The 15,994-nt window shown below is 42.9% G+C and overlaps 1 protein-coding gene across 1 annotated transcript in view; it reads left to right on the plus strand.

The window, feature by feature from the left end:
- The window catches only part of itfg1 (integrin alpha FG-GAP repeat containing 1), a 132,259-nt gene that overhangs the window by 34,669 nt on the left and 81,596 nt on the right, over positions 1 to 15,994 (plus strand). Inside the window, 1 exon segment of the mRNA XM_070445376.1 lies at positions 6,268 to 6,440. Coding sequence (XP_070301477.1) covers positions 6,268 to 6,440 — 173 coding nt within the window.

Genomic DNA, 15,994 nt, shown 5'->3' on the forward strand with positions numbered 1-15,994 from the left:
GGCTGCGTTTCAAACGCATGAAAAAACACCCTCGTCCACTTATGCCTTTGGGAGAATTCAGGTCACCATCTTGGACGTCGGTCCAAACAAGGGAATTTCGCAACATTAAGCCCCTCGGCCCTCGTTTTGATGGAGTTTGAAATGCCCCATAATTCAATTTGCGATGATTCTACATCCGCTAAGACAAGTCAGCCGAAACTTAAAACCTCAACGTCAATATGGATAAGTGTTAGAAATTAAAAAGGTTAAAAAGGTTAGAAATTGTGCTACTAATGCACATGACGGCACAAACACCTCTGATAAAAGTAATGATGTTTTTGTTTGGTTAGCTTTTGGAAATTGTAGAAATAAAACATTTTCCTTCATAAGTTCCAGGCTAACTTTAGTTAGCTAATTAATTTGCTAGCTATCATACAGTAGGTGTATATTAATAATTATATAGTTAATATAGGTAGACATGCAATCATAATTGACTGAAGCACATATAAAGTGCACAGAAGCTACCTGTGGCAGAAAACACAATCATCGCGGGATGAAGGAGTGACGAATTTCCGGCAAGGGCGTGCCATTTAAAAATCATTCCTTTCTCCTTCGCCCCTTGCCCTGCAAGTGAATACTCTTGAGACGTCATCGGTAGTGTCCACTTAATTTGAGGGCTGAGGGGATAGGGTGTCTTTTAAGTGTTTGGAATGCGACCAATGTATACGTCATAGAAGTACTTTCCACATTCAAACTCAGGAACAGATATGCTTACCAAAAATAACATGGTCACTATGGTAGGGCGTTTATTTTCATTGGAGTTTATCAGAGTGCCATCAGGTAGCCTGATTTCAGATGTGTCAATGTAAACAGGATTATTAGGGAAATTGTTATTTTGGCAAAGCATGTAAACGCTTTAATCGAACTATTGCGCGCACCGTACTCACTCACCACGTTAGGTCATCAGATGCTGCAAAAACAAATGAATCCTAGTTAGCTACGTTTTTCCTCATTGGACCTGCGTTTAGAATGTATCCCATTTCCGTTTGTGTAGTTGTTGATTTGACTTTGTTACATTGTAGCAAGTACGGTCTGCATGGTGCAGTGCTTTAGAAAGGTAAAAAGGCGCTTGTTGTTGGAAGTACTTCATAGGTGTTCTATATATTTACAACTGTCCCATATCTGGTTTTAACGCCAACTCTAAAATTATTTTAGCTAGCCAATCAGAAATGAGTATTCAACAATAATGTGGTATAAATTATAATAATAGGCTGCTCTCCATGGGAATTGAAAGAACAAAATAGTTTTTTCACAGCGGATCATAAAGCAAGGCGTTCATTAGAAGCATGTTTTTATCATGTTGTCCGCGGCGACGCCTGTGTTCTCTATGGATATAATGGCACCTCGTCTGCCGTTCCCCATGGCTTCTGAAATTTTAATTTATTGGCCTAATGAGCCGCTGTTCCCGCAGTGGTGAATCGATAGGAGTGCGAAACTGCTAACATTGTAGCCTTTTTCGCTTTAGTAAACAATGTGACGACGAGAAGTGTGTGTGTGTGTGCTGCGTTGTGCGCTGAGATTTATCTGGGGTTGATCAAATTACATTTGTTATGCCTGTCGCTTCCCTCTCACCATCAAACATTTTGAATTACATTGGAGGAGAAAACGCCATATTTTTCAGATTTAATAAGATCGTGTATTTATGTCCCTGCACTGTCACCTCTTCCAGTGATATATGTTTAATCCATTTACTTTTTGATCCAATGAATTTCAGAATTTAAGTGAGTTGTTTAAGGGCACTATATAAAAATTGAAAAATTGGTGACCTCTGAGTGATTACACACACATAAGTAGTGTTCAACAACTTCATTTAAATAACATACTGTTGTATGTTAGGCTTCATGCTCACCTCATTATTAAAATGTGCTTTGCTTCTCTGCCTGACCTTCAAATTATCTCAAGGTTTTGTGACCTTATGAGTCTATTAATGCAGGCCTCGCTGACTGTACCACTCATATTACCTGGGTAATCATGCATGATCTCCTCTTCCACACACTGCACCTGCTGTAAAATAATAATAATACTGATGCCATCAGCATGCACTCAATGTGTTGCGCGTCATATTTTACTTTGGAATGTTTACTTTACCCACATCTCTTACAAGGTGGTCTGTCTCTTGCTCCTCTTTGGGTGTTGGCCTCGATTGAGGATGTCTAGTCGGCCTGATGTTCAGAAGAACACACCTTTTTGAGTCGTTGTGATGTATCTGGTAGTCACTCACTGCCTGACATAAACAATATTTTCTGATTTTAGTCAGTAAATGAATTCGAAACATCCCAAACTGCTGTGTATGGGAAAAGTATCTGTTTGTGGGGACATTACTATGTTTTTGCTTGAGTGGCACAACAAAGGCAAATACATGGTTGGTGTGTTTCCCCTAATGACCAGGAAATAATAATAATAATAGCAACAAAACATTTTAAATAAATGGAAATCCCTAACGGAGTCAGTTAATTACTGAGAGGCTGGTTGTCTAGGATGACAGTGATTGCCTCGCCTTTTCTGGTTCCTGCTTGATTAAGCTATGGGTTGATCCTCTGCGTTCTGCTCAGGCTGATCAACCCAATCAGGAGCGGTGAGGATCGGGAGATGCAAGGAGAACACCTTATGTGTGTTTTTATAACATCCCGTCAGATCAAACCGGACCTAGATCTCTCCCCTCCAAACACCTGCAGCAAAAATGTACAATTCCTCATCTCCACCATCACATCTCTCCTCTCCTCTGCTCCTCTGTCATTCACGGTACAGACGAGAGCATGTGATGTGCCTTTTTAAATGGGCCCGATGCAGAGAAGTGGTCTTTACCTTGAAGACCAGAACATGTCTTTTTTTTCTATGTTAGCTTGTGGGTACCTGAAAGATGGACACACACCGTGTACGACTAGGCACTGGCTCCTCTGTGTGTCTATGCACAAACCTGAGACACTGAAGTGGAGGCCTAGAGACTGACGCATGTGAATGGAGATGGAGCCATGATCCAGCAGCGTAATGAAGGATGATTGTCTCCATCCGTCAGAGGAGCACTGCCCCTCCCTTCCCTCCGACATGCATCATAAATCTACTTTCTCTTCCAGGAGGGATCAGACCTATGGCAAAGTGGCAGAGAGAGATCTCTGTAAAGACACTGGGACAATGGCCGCACTTCTCCTGTCAAATCCAGGACCAGCAACCCGCCACCCCTCCCTGTTTCCCCCCCAGTCAGTCACGCCTCTGTAGGCAGCTCTGGAACAGTTACAGCAGGCTTCAGCTCAGCAGACTGCCTTGCCACTGGGAGGCTCAGTCAGTCCTCCTGTTGGTATTCTGAACACATCCTCTGCCTCTCTTCCCCTCCTTCTCCTCTCTCTCTCCTCTTCTTTCTCCCTCCTAAAATTGGCATTAGAAAGGAAACAGAAAGCAGGACTCATCAAGCCGCAGGCCTGGAATATGATGTGCTGATGTGTTGTATACGTCTTCAGCAATCTAGTGGGATTGTTGTGCAGGAAAGTATGTTAGTCTGGTATGCTGGCTGCCAGCCTGGTAGGGATGGTTTGGGTTTGTTCAGCTCCTAGAGTCACCCACTGCCTCACAGTACGACTGACCAGCTGGCACCCAGGCTGCCTGGCAGCTCCTTACGGTTATTTATAAACTTTGTCTGGATGTCTTCCATTGAAAAAGTGTCTGAAATTCCTTTAGTCAACGTACTCATAGTCTTCGCTCTCTGTCTCTCTCGCTCTATCGCTTGTCCTCTCTCTGCGTTTCTTTCTCCATCACCCCTCTCATAAGTATGTCTATGAATCAATGGGGAGGATTTGCATGTACAGTAGAAAGCGTTGAGGTCTAATGAACCATGTAAAGTGCCAGTCAGCACAATGCTGATGATAGACTTCTGCTCCCCGGTGTAGACCAGCTGTGAGTAGAGCTGACGGTGAAGCAGCACTCCTAGCCAAGATGCAGAGAAGTTCCTCTTTTTATTATCAGACTCAACGGTTGAGGATCCACTCGCCAGTGACCCAGCTTAATCCATTTTGTGGCACAATTGAGTGCTACAAGGTTATCTGTGCACTGCTGTGTCCAAGGTGAGCTTCATCCCAAGTTACCATTAGCATAGTTTCTGTTTGTTTGTTGCTAAGTGGCAGTTAAGCTCTAAAAATGTGTTGTGCTTTCAGAGTGCTTTTGGGAGCACTTATAGAAGTGAGACACTGGATGTGCGTGCGTGGGCTCAGCAGTTTCATTTAACGGTGCAGCGTTTGTTACCGCGTACTAATTAGCTCAAATACACAATTTCTATGTAACCTGGCCAAAACAAATCATTAGGACTTATTTACATGGCTGTTTCAGTCATAACTTCTACTGTATTTAGATAATCCTAGCCAATCATGAAACTCATTAAAACCAGTCAGTATTCATCACACGCAAGCTGAATGATCATTCAACTTCGTCATGACCCGTCATGTTAATATCACTTGAAGGAAGTCGTCATTTAAGCTCATTCACTTCCTGTCATTCTTCCAAACACCCATAACCTTTCACATTTATTTAAAGTTATCTTTGTCAGCAGTCCCTGTGACAGGGCAGCGGCCAATCAACCTCTGCAGCCAATGACGCATCACTAAAAAAAAATTAACTCCCCACCCAGGTTTGCTAAAGACATGGGTCTGAGCTCGTCTCACTGGGACTTCAATCACCTGGGTGGGATTGTATGACGGGCTTTCTGGCCAAGTGCCCTAAGATGGAGATGCCATTTCACCCCCAGCACCCTGCACAATTTGTACATAGATCATACACATACTCACAATTGTTTCACCCACACTGTCCAGACAAACCACTTGCCTCTCCCACGCGTCCCTCATCCCTAACGCATTCCCTCCTGGTGCAGCCATACGTATCACACCGTCTTCCCCTGCCCTATCTTGTAGCGGCGCCAAATCAACAGGGTTATACATCAGAGCCTATGTGGTACTGATACATTGCCGAGGTCTATCCCCTGTAAATACTCACACAGGACTTTCCTCCGAGACACTTTCTTATGACCTCGACTCTCTCTTCTCTCATCCTGCTGCTCTTTTCTCCGTCTGTCAATATGTTGACTGTGTTTATGTATTCAGAGAGGGAGAACAGCCATATTAGCAGCCATTACCGCTACCCGCGTGGCGCTTCCTCTGGCGGATATAATGTGCAGAGATGCACCTGGCTTTTCCTGTTTAACATTCATGAATATTTAAACCCATGGCATCTGCATTCCCGCCTCCCCAGCGCTTTCCAATAATAGGTGGGCCTTGTGGAGACGAGGGGAAAACAGAGAGAGGCGTTCAGCTGCATAAAGAATAGGTCCTATCCCCGCTGCCCTCTCTTTTTAAAGCTCTTTGTGTAGTTCTCGTATTCACATCCGTCCATTCAGAAAACGGTTCCTAATGATGGTATCTGAGGATGTCGCTCTGTGAGACTTGCCATTTTTAGCAGTGGATGCCACACTCTATTACGGAATCTTACTTGGATTTGATTCACTATTCGTTATGTGTTCAGTGACTAATTCAATATTTGCATTTTAGTCATTTAGCAGGCGCTCTTTATCCTTAGCGACTTACAGTCGTGAGTGCGTACGTTTTCGTAAATATAATTTAATGTGAATTTACCCACAGTAGTTAGTATGATTTTTGTACATTCACATTCTATTATGATGAACATCAGTCACTGTCAGAGAGAAATAGGCTCCCAGGGTTTATTGACTACTCAGTTGAGCTGTCAAGGGTGGAATATGTGTTGATAGAGCTATGCGGGGCGTCTTGTGTGTGTGTGTGTGTGTGTGTGTGTATGTATGTATGTATGTATATATATATATATATATATATCTCTTTCACTGCAATATTTATCATGGTACTGTATAATCAAGGGAGGTCAAGGATGGGCCACACAGTCACAGTGGGTTTCACAGTGATATATCTAATTTCTGCAGCTCTTTTCAAATACAAAATATGTTCTGATGGAAAATAACTGTTTTATTGCTGGGAACAGGAAGGAAGAAATGCCCTCTGCCCTAGCACTCATTTCTATCTTTTGACTTGTGGCAGTAATGGCGGTGATTCAGCAACCCTACTGAGCCCGCTCTCACCGCGATGTCAGTTCTGCTAAATAGACCAGCAGTTAATAATAGTCAATGTTGTTTCATTTTCTTTTCGCTCCGAGTCTCATTCCGGTGTAGTATATCATCAATGAGCTGAACCAGCGTCATTGTTTTCTCTCCTGTTGCAGTGGGTGCCAGTCCTGACAGATTTCCAGTGGAGGGAGACTCTCTGGGGCTTCGTGCCCCCCCAGACCACCCCTCCTGCTGGGGAGCTCCACAACCCCATCACCCTGCACCTGGGAGACTACAACATGGACGGCTTCCCTGACGCCCTGGTCATCCTGCGCAATACTAGCGGGAGGTGAGTGGCACACTGACCCATAGGAAAAATGTATTAGGGGAGAGGTCTCATGCTAGGTTAGATAAGAATAAGAATAGTAATCGCCACGACTTTCAATTATCTATTTTATGTTCACTGACCCAAAATGCTTTTTGGATTAGATTAGTGTGCAGACAGTATGATTGTACGTTGAAGGCCAATATTATGTGTCAATATCCATATAAAACATGTAATTCTAACCTTGAATGGCTTTCGATTTAAATCGATTAGAGGAATGAATGTTCAGTGATGAAGTGAAAGCCCCAGGTCACACTTCAGCGTGGGGACATGACCGATAAGAGCCAAAGTTAGCAGCAGTCTTTAAAACGCTCCTGACCCTGGGATGAGGTGGCACGGTCAGAGAGGACAGACAGCAGGAAGAGGATGTGTGGGTTATCAGCAGCCCGTAGATTGAGATAAGATATCAGTCAGGACAGGGCCAAAGCTAGGCCTTTTAATGCCGATTGTTCTCTTCCTTCTGTGTGACTTCATAATAGACAAAGACAAAGTAAGGAAGATGTGGAACATTTCTGGGACATTGGTGAAACACACACACACACACACACACATACTCGAACATGTGCACCTTAATTTCCGGTGGAGGGTCAGTCGAATCTCTCTGGCAGCTTAAATCCTTCTTCTCTTTGGGTCACCTTCATCCTGGGAGGCCTATTCTAATTCCACCAAGCCCATGTCTTTGAGCCATGGAATTGAATCACATATTAAGCCCTGTACCAACCATCATACCTGACCAATCCAGGGTGATAGTTTAAAACCAGATGAGGCACATGGACAGAAGATGGCTGTGATGATTTGACGATGGTCCCAGTACAGAGACAAAATAGAGTCGCAATTCAACAGCTCAGACACAAGAGGTATGTGGCAGGGTCTACAGTCTATCACGGATTACAAAAAGAAAACCAGCCCCGTCGCGGACCAGGATGTCTTGCTCCCAGACAGGCTAAATAACTTTTTTGCCCGCTTTGAGGACAATACAGTGCCACTGACACGGCCCGCTACCAAAACCTGCGGGCTCTCCTTCACTGCAGCCGAGGTGAGTAAAACATTTAAACGTGTTAACCTCGCAAAGGCTGCAGGCCCAGATGGCATTCCCAGCCGCGTCCTCAGAGCATGCGCAGACAGCTGGCTGGTGTGTTTACGGACATATTCAATCAATCCTTATCCCAGTCTGCTGTTCCCACATGCTTCAAGAGGGCACCATTGTTCCTGTTCCCAAAAAAGCTAAGGTAACTGAGCTAAACGACTACCGCCCCGTAGCACTCACTTCCGTCATCATGAAGTGCTTTGAGAGACTAGTCAAGGACCATATCACCTCCCCCTACCGGACACCCTAGACCACTCCAATTTGCTTACCGACCCAATAGGTCCACAGACGACGCAATCGCAACCACACTGCACACTGCCCTAACCCATCTGGACAAGAGGAATACCTATGTGAGAATGCTGTTCATCGACTACAGCTCAGCATTTAACACCATAGTACCTCCAAACTCGTCATCAAGCTCGAGACCCTGGGTCTCGACCCCGCCCTGTGCAACTGGGTCCTGGACTTCTGACGGGCCGCCCCCAGGTGGTGAGGGTAGGTAACAACATCTCCACCCCGCTGATCCTCAACACTGGGGCCCCACAAGGGTGCGTTCTGAGCCCTCTCCTGTATCCCTGTTCACCCACGACTGCGTGGCCATGCACGCCTCCAACTCAATCATCAAGTTTGCGGATGACACTACAGTGGTAGGCTTGATTACCAACAACGACGAGACGGCCTACAGGGAGGAGGTGAGGCCCTCGGAGTGTGGTGTCAGGAAAATAACCTCACACTCAACGTCAACAAAACAAAGGAGATGATTGTGGACTTCAGGAAACAGCAGAGGGAGCACCCCCCTATCCACATCGACGGGTCAGTAGGGAGAAGGTGGAAAGTTTTAAGTTCCTCGGTGTACACATCACGGACAAACTGAATTGGTCCACCCACACAGACAGCGTTGTGAAGAAGGCGCAGCAGCGCCTCTTCAACCTCAGGAGGCTGAAGAATTCGGCTTGTCACCAAAAGCACTCACAAACTTCTACAGATGCACAATCGAAGCATCCTGTCGGGCTGTATCACCGCCTGGTACGGCAACTGCTCCGCCCACAACCGTAAGGCTCTCCAGAGGGTAGTGAGTCTGCAGAACGCATCACCGGGGGCAAACTACCTGCCCTCCAGGACACCTACACCACCCGATGTCACAGGAAGGCCATAAAGATCATCAAGGACAACAACCACCCAAGCCACTGCCTGTTCACCCCGCTATCATCCAGAAGGCGAGGTCAGTACAGGTGCATCAAAGCAGGGACCGAGAGACTGAAAAACAGCTTCTATCTCAAGGCCATCAGACTGTTAAACAGCCACCACTAACATTTAGCGGCCGCTGCCAACATACTGACTCAACTCCAGCCACTTTAAAAATGGAATTGATGGAAATTATGTAAAAATTTACCACTAGCCACTTTAAAACAATGCCACTTAATATAATGTTTACATACCCTACATTACCCATCTCATATGTATATGTATATACTGTACTCTATATCATCTACTGCATCTTGCATCTTTATGTAATACATGTACCACTAGCCACTTTAAACTATGCCACTTTATGTTTAACATACCCTACAGTACTCATCTCATATGTATATACCGTACTCTATACCATCTACTGCATCTTGCCTATGCCGTTCGTACCATCAACTCATTCATATATCTTTATGTACATATTCTTTATCCCTTTACACTTGTGTGTATAAGGTAGTAGTTGTGGAATTGTTAGGTTAGATTACTTGTTGTTATTACTGCATTGTCGGAACTAGAAGCACAAGCATTTCGCTACACTCGCATTAACATCTGCTAACCATGTGTATGTGACTAATAAAATTTGATTTGATTTGATGGTGACGATTAATACGGACTCTCTTGTCAGTAACTACAAACCATGTTGTTGGTATGTAGTACTGTAGAAATACCATCAAAACAGATGAACCGGTTTCATCCCAAGACCCGGTAATGGCCTGTATTTGTGACATTGTGTAGATCTAGCCTACATTTTCATACATCTTGACATTAGTTTGTAATTGTCTGCGGTTGCGTGCCGCATTGGTGTTCATTGGTTGGGTGTACTCTGTGCGCGAACAGACTCTGCTTGCCAAATGTTTGGCCAGTTTAATGTGCCTCCCACTCTCTCTCTCGTTCTCTCTCTCACAATCTCTTTTTTTTCTCTTCTATTCTTTCGCTCCCATTCGCTTGTTATTTCTAGCTGGGTTATGGATGAAAGTCCTGCCTGCCCACACACTTCCTATCGTTACAGAATAAATGTATATTTGAATTTTAAGATGAGCCCAAAAAGCCATTTTGTTTCTGGGAACCAATCAATMTGTCGTGTTGGAAACTGGAAGTCAAAACAAACAAGTTCCTATGTAACGAGGAATAGGGAAAAACGTTGCGACGGTCTCGTCCCTGCAGAGTGGCTGTGATGAATGGTAATAGCTGCTCGGGGGCTCGTTTGAGGCGCCATGGCACACAGTGTTTAAGCACGGCAGTCTCCAACCTATTTCCTGCCAAAGAGATTGACATTTGACCTTTTCAAATAGTATTATCATGTTTTAATTGAATGAGCAACACTCTATGCCAGAGCCATCAGCCTCAGGCTTTTATTGACTCATCTGAGAAGGTGTCAATCAAAAAATATGCATTTCAGGCCCTTAGCAGTTGAAGATTCGTTGTTGCTTCATTAGTTTAGCGGTAAAATTATAAACGCAACATGCAACAATTTTGAAGATTTTACAGAGTTACAGTTCATATAAGGAAATCAGTCAATTGAAATAAATTCATTACGCCCTAATCTATGGATTTCACATGACTGGGAATACAGATCTGTTGCTCACAGATACCTTTAAAAAAAGGTAGGGACGTGGATCAGAAAACCAGTCAGTATCTGGTGTGACAGCCATTTGCCTCATGCAGCGCAACACATCTCCTTTGCATAGAGTTGATCAGGCTGTTGCTTGTGGAATGTTGTCCCACTCCTCTTCAATGGCTGTGCAAAATTGCTGAATATTGGCGGGAACTGGAACGTAGAATGTTTGTCCATAGCTTATGCCTGCCCATACCATAACCCCACCGCCACCATGGGGCACTCTGTTCACAACGTTGACATCAGCAAACCGCTCGCCCACACAATGCCATACATGTGGTGTGTGGTTGTGAGGCCGGTTGGACATACTGCCAAATTCWCTAAAACTACTTTGGAGGCGGCTTTTGGTAGAGAAATGAACATTGAATTCTCTGGCAACAGCTCTGGTGAACCTTCTTGCAGTCAGCATACCAATTGCACGCTCCCTCAACTTGAGACATTTGTGGCATTGTGTTGTCACAAAACTGCACATTTTAGAGTGGCCTTTTATTGTCCCCAGCATAAGGTACACTTGTGTAATGATCATGCTGTTTTTGTCAACAACATCCGGTGAAATTGGAGGGTGCGCAATTCAAATAAATAATCGTAATATTAAACATTCATGAACATACAAGTATCTTATATCATTTAAAAGCTTAAATTCTTGTTAATATAACTGCGTTGTCCGGTTTACAATAGGCTTTACAGTGAAAGCATACCATGCGATTGTCTGAGGATGGCGCCCCACATCAACATATTTTTCAACCAGCACAGGCTTCACAAAATCACAAATAGCGACTAAATTAATCACTTACTTTTGAAAATCTTCCTCTGAAACTATGTCTAAAGCCTGGTCACAGCCTGAGGAAGCCATTGGAAAAGGAATCTGGTTGATACCCCTTTAAATGGAAGAAAGACTGGCCAGGAAACACAGATTCTTCTTTTTAAATATCACGTCCGGGTTATATTTTCTCAGGTTTTCGCCTGCAGAATCAGTTTTGTTATACTCACAGACAATATTTTGACACTTTTGGAAACTTTGGAGTGTTTTCTATCCTAATCTGTAAATTATATGCATATTCTACGATCTGGACCTGAGAAATAGTCCGTTTACCTTGGGAACGTTATTTAAAAAATAAAAAAATAAAAAAATCTGACCCTTAGCGTCAAGAAGTTAAAGAGCTCAGCCATGTGCTTCTTGTCAGTAACAACCACATCATCAACTTTAAGGGACATGGGCAGCTGTGAGGAGGAGGGTTTATTCTACAGGTCTTGAACCGTTTAACCATTTTCCAGAACTTGTTGAAGTTAGACCCACACAGAGAGAACTTCTCCTTCAAGTAACTAACTTTGGCCTTCCGGATAGCCTGAGTGCACTTATTTCTCATTATCCTGAACGAGAGCCAGTCAGCCTGAGAATGCGTGTGCCGAGCCTTTTGCCAAATGCAATTCTTGAGGTGGAGTAACTCTGCAAGATCATGGTCAATCCAGTGGCTGAACCTGTTTTTTATTCTCATTTTCTTTATGGTATTTAACAATACCACTGACTATATCAAAAAAGAAGGTCCAAGCGTCTTCGACAGAGGGGATCAAGCTGATTCTCTACCAATTTACAGAGGCCTGGTCATGAAGGAAGGCTTGCTCATTAAAGTTTTTTAGCATGTTGCGATTTATATTTTTGTTCAGTGTAACATGGTTTGTCATCCTATAGGGACACCAGTTTTTTTAATGCAATAGTTTGTTTGTGTTAGGTTCAATGGGAGTTAGATTGGTAGTTTGGGTACCTCCTCTTTGGGCTCTTCCACTGTGCCCGCAGTATGGAGTGTGCTTCTCTGCATCATACAACATGCACTTGATTACTTCATCACACTTCTCCCAGATGGAGGTTTCTGCTCTGCTGGCTACACACAAGTCACTCACTCTCTCACCCACTGTTTCCAAACACACACAAATACACACAGTCTTGTACAGCTAACCTTGTGGGGACACAATTCAATCCCATTCAAATTCCTATTTTCCCTAACCATTAACCTAACCTGTACTCCCTAACCCAAAAACCTAACCTTAACCCTAGCTCCTAACCTGAGCTACTAACCCTTAATGTAATTCTAACACTAATTCTAACCTTAAACCCCTTAGAAATAGCATTTGACCTCGTGGGGACTAATACAATTTCCCCAGGTGGTCAAATGTTTGTTTTGTTTGTTTATAGCACTCACTACAAGAATACTAAAACACGTCCACACTCACACATGCATTGTCGTATATTCCCTCATGCTTTTCCCAAATTGATTATCATGATGTTGGATCTTCACTGATCTAATACACTGAGTGTACAAAACATTAGGAACAACTCTTTCCATGACATAGACCACATGTGTCGAACTCATTCCACAGAGGGCCAAGTGTCTGTGGGTTTTCTTTCCACCCTTGTACTTGATTGATGAATTGAGGTCACTAATTAGTAAGGAACTGCCCTCAACCTGGTTGTCTAGGTCTTAATTGAAAGGAAAAAACTCAAACCTGTAGACACTCGGACCTCCGTGGAATGAGTTTGAGACCGTTGACATAGACTAACCAGGTGAATCCAGGTGAAAGCTATGATCCCTTATTGATGTCACCTGTTAAATCCACTTCAATCAGTGTAGATGAAGGTGAGGAGCCAGGTTAACAAAGGATTTTTAAGCCTTTAGATAATTGAGGCATGGATTGTGTATGTGTGCCATTCAGAGGGTGAATGGGCAAGACCAAAGATTGAAGTACCTTTGAAAAGGGTATGGTAGTAGGTGCCAGGTTTGATTGTGTCAAGAACTGCAATGCTGCTGGGTTTTTCACACTCAACAGTTTCCTGTGTGTATCAAGAATGGTCCACCACCTAAAGGACATCCAGCCAGCTTGACACAGCTGTGGGAAGCATTGGAGTCAACATGGGCCAGCATCCCTGTGGAACGCTTTCGACACCTTGTAGAGTCCATGCCTTGACGAAGTGAGGCTGTTCTGAGGGCAAAAGAGGTGTGTGCAACTCACTATTAGGAAGGTGTTTTTAATGTTTTGTACAGTCAGTGTAGGTTGTGTATATTTCAGACAGCTCTTCAACGCAAACAGAATGAATTCTATACCTCTGAGGATGGAGTAGTGCTGTAGTGTTTCAGTGGTTTAGTTAGTGGGACTGTGACTGTCTGTATGACAGCCTTGACTTGACTAACATTAATCTGAAGACTTATTTATCTAATTACCTAAATAGGTTTAATTGTTACCCGATTTAAATGAATCATGAAACAATTAACTCATTAGGATCTGGGGAACCACGAGAACGGTTCTTTAAAGAGTTACCATCTCCCTAATTAAACTCTAGAAGGTCTTTACCTATCACATCTATAAACAGTCAAGTTATTAATCATACCACGTATCATATCATCATTCTGAACAGTCGTAACCTCCTGCATCTGCAAAAACATGAGCCTTACTTATGATTCAGTACTACAAAAATTGGCTTAATTATTTATTTACATGTACCAGCTAATTAAATGATAACACAGGATGAAGATACACACTTAAAACGTTAAAAACAGGTCCCTAGTGGACTGACAACCATATGAATGCTTGTTACGAAAGACATGGAGAGGGGGGCAGAGAGAGAGGGACAGAGACACTTAACTTCTCTAGGGTAGGGGGCAACATTTGGAATTTTGGATGAAAAGCATGCCCAAATTAAACTGCCTGCTACTCGGGCCCAGAAGATATGATATGCATATAACTGGTAGAGTTGGATAGAAAACACTCTAAAGTTTCCAAAACTGTTAAAATAGTGTCTGTGAGTAATAACAGAACTGATTTGGCAGGCGAAAACCTGAGAAAAATCRGTTCAGGAAGTAGTTTCTTTTTTGGTTTTGTAGTTTTCTATTCAATCCCATTACAGTATCCATTGACCTAGGACTTAAATTGCAGTTCCTATGCCTTCCACTAGATGTCAACAGTCTTTAGAAATTGTTTCAGGCTTGTAATCTGAAAAATGAGGAAGTAAGAGCAGTCTGAATGAGTGGACCCTAAAGTGTCACAGAGCTTTTTCATGCGCGCGACCGAGAGAGTGCCTTTCTTGTTTACCTTTTATATTGACGACGTTATTGTCCGGTTGAAATATTATCGATTATTTAGGCTAAAAACAACCTGAGGATTGAATATAAACATCGTTTGACATGTTTCTATGAACTTTACAGATACAATTTGGATTTTTGTCTGCCTGTTTTGACTGCGTTTGAGCCTGTGGATTACTGAAGAAAACGCGAACAAAACGGAGGTTTTTGGATATAAAGAGACTTTATCGAACAAAAGGAACATTTATTGAGTAAATGAATGTCTGCTGAGTGCAACCATATGAAGATCATCAAAGGTAAGGGATTAATTTTATCTCTTTTTCTGACTTGTGTAACTCTGCTACTTGGCTTTGTTACTGTTTGTAATGATTTGTCTGCTGGGCTATGTTCTCAAATAATCGTAAGGTATGCTTTCGCCGTAAAGCATTTTTTAAATCTGACACCGTGGTTGGATTCACAAGAAGTTCATCTTTAACMTCTTCGGGCTAGGGGGAAGTATTCGGAAGTTCGGATGACTGAGGTGCCCAAAGTAAACTGCCTGTTACTCAGGCCCAGAAGCTAGGATATGCATATAATTGGTAGTATTGGATAGAAAACACTCTGAAGTTTCTAAAACTGTTAAAACAATGTCTGAGTATAACAGAACTGATATGGCAGGCGAAAACCCGAGGAGAATCCATCCGGAAATGTTTTGTTGTTGAGGTCACAACCCATTCAAATCCTTGTTTATGGGAGATTCAAAGGAATACCTCCCAGATTGCAGCTCCTATGGCTTCCACTAGATGTCAACAGTCTTTAGAAAGGGTTTCAGGCTTGTATTTTTTTAATTAGCTAGAATTTGTAGTTTTTCTAGGTGGCTCTCATTTTGACTGCAGTGTTGTGGCGCACGTGGATGAGGGTGCACACTTCGTTATTTATCTCCGGTATTGAACACACTATTCTCCGTCTTAAATTTTATCGTTTATTTACATATTAGGGTACCTGAGGATTGATTAGAAACGTTGTTTGACTTGTTTGGAGGAAGTTTATTGGTAACTTTTGGGATTCCTTTGTATGCATTTTGAATGAGGGGAAAAGGTGGTTTACTGAATCAAGCGCGCCAACTAAACTGACTTTTTTGGGATATAAAGAAGGACTTTATCGAACAAAACAAGCATTTGTTATGTAGCTGGAACCCTTGGGATTGCAAACAGAGGAAGATCTTCAAAGGTAAGTGATTTATTCTATCTCTATTTCTGACTTTCGTGACGCCTCTGCTGGTTTGGAAAATGTTTTTAATGCTTTTGTATGCGGGGCGCTGTCCTCAGATAATCGCATGGTATGCTTTCACCATAAAGCCTTTTTGAAATTTGACAAAGCGGCTGGATTAACAAAAAGTTAAGCTTATAAATTATGTATGACACTTGTATTTTCATGAATGTTTAATATTACGATTTTTGTATTTTGAATTTTGCGCTCTGCAATTTCACCGGATGTTGTCGAGGTGGGGCGCTAG

The sequence above is a fragment of the Salvelinus sp. IW2-2015 genome, linkage group LG10 (assembly GCF_002910315.2).
Source record: "Salvelinus sp. IW2-2015 linkage group LG10, ASM291031v2, whole genome shotgun sequence".
Classification (NCBI taxonomy): domain Eukaryota; kingdom Metazoa; phylum Chordata; class Actinopteri; order Salmoniformes; family Salmonidae; genus Salvelinus; species Salvelinus sp. IW2-2015.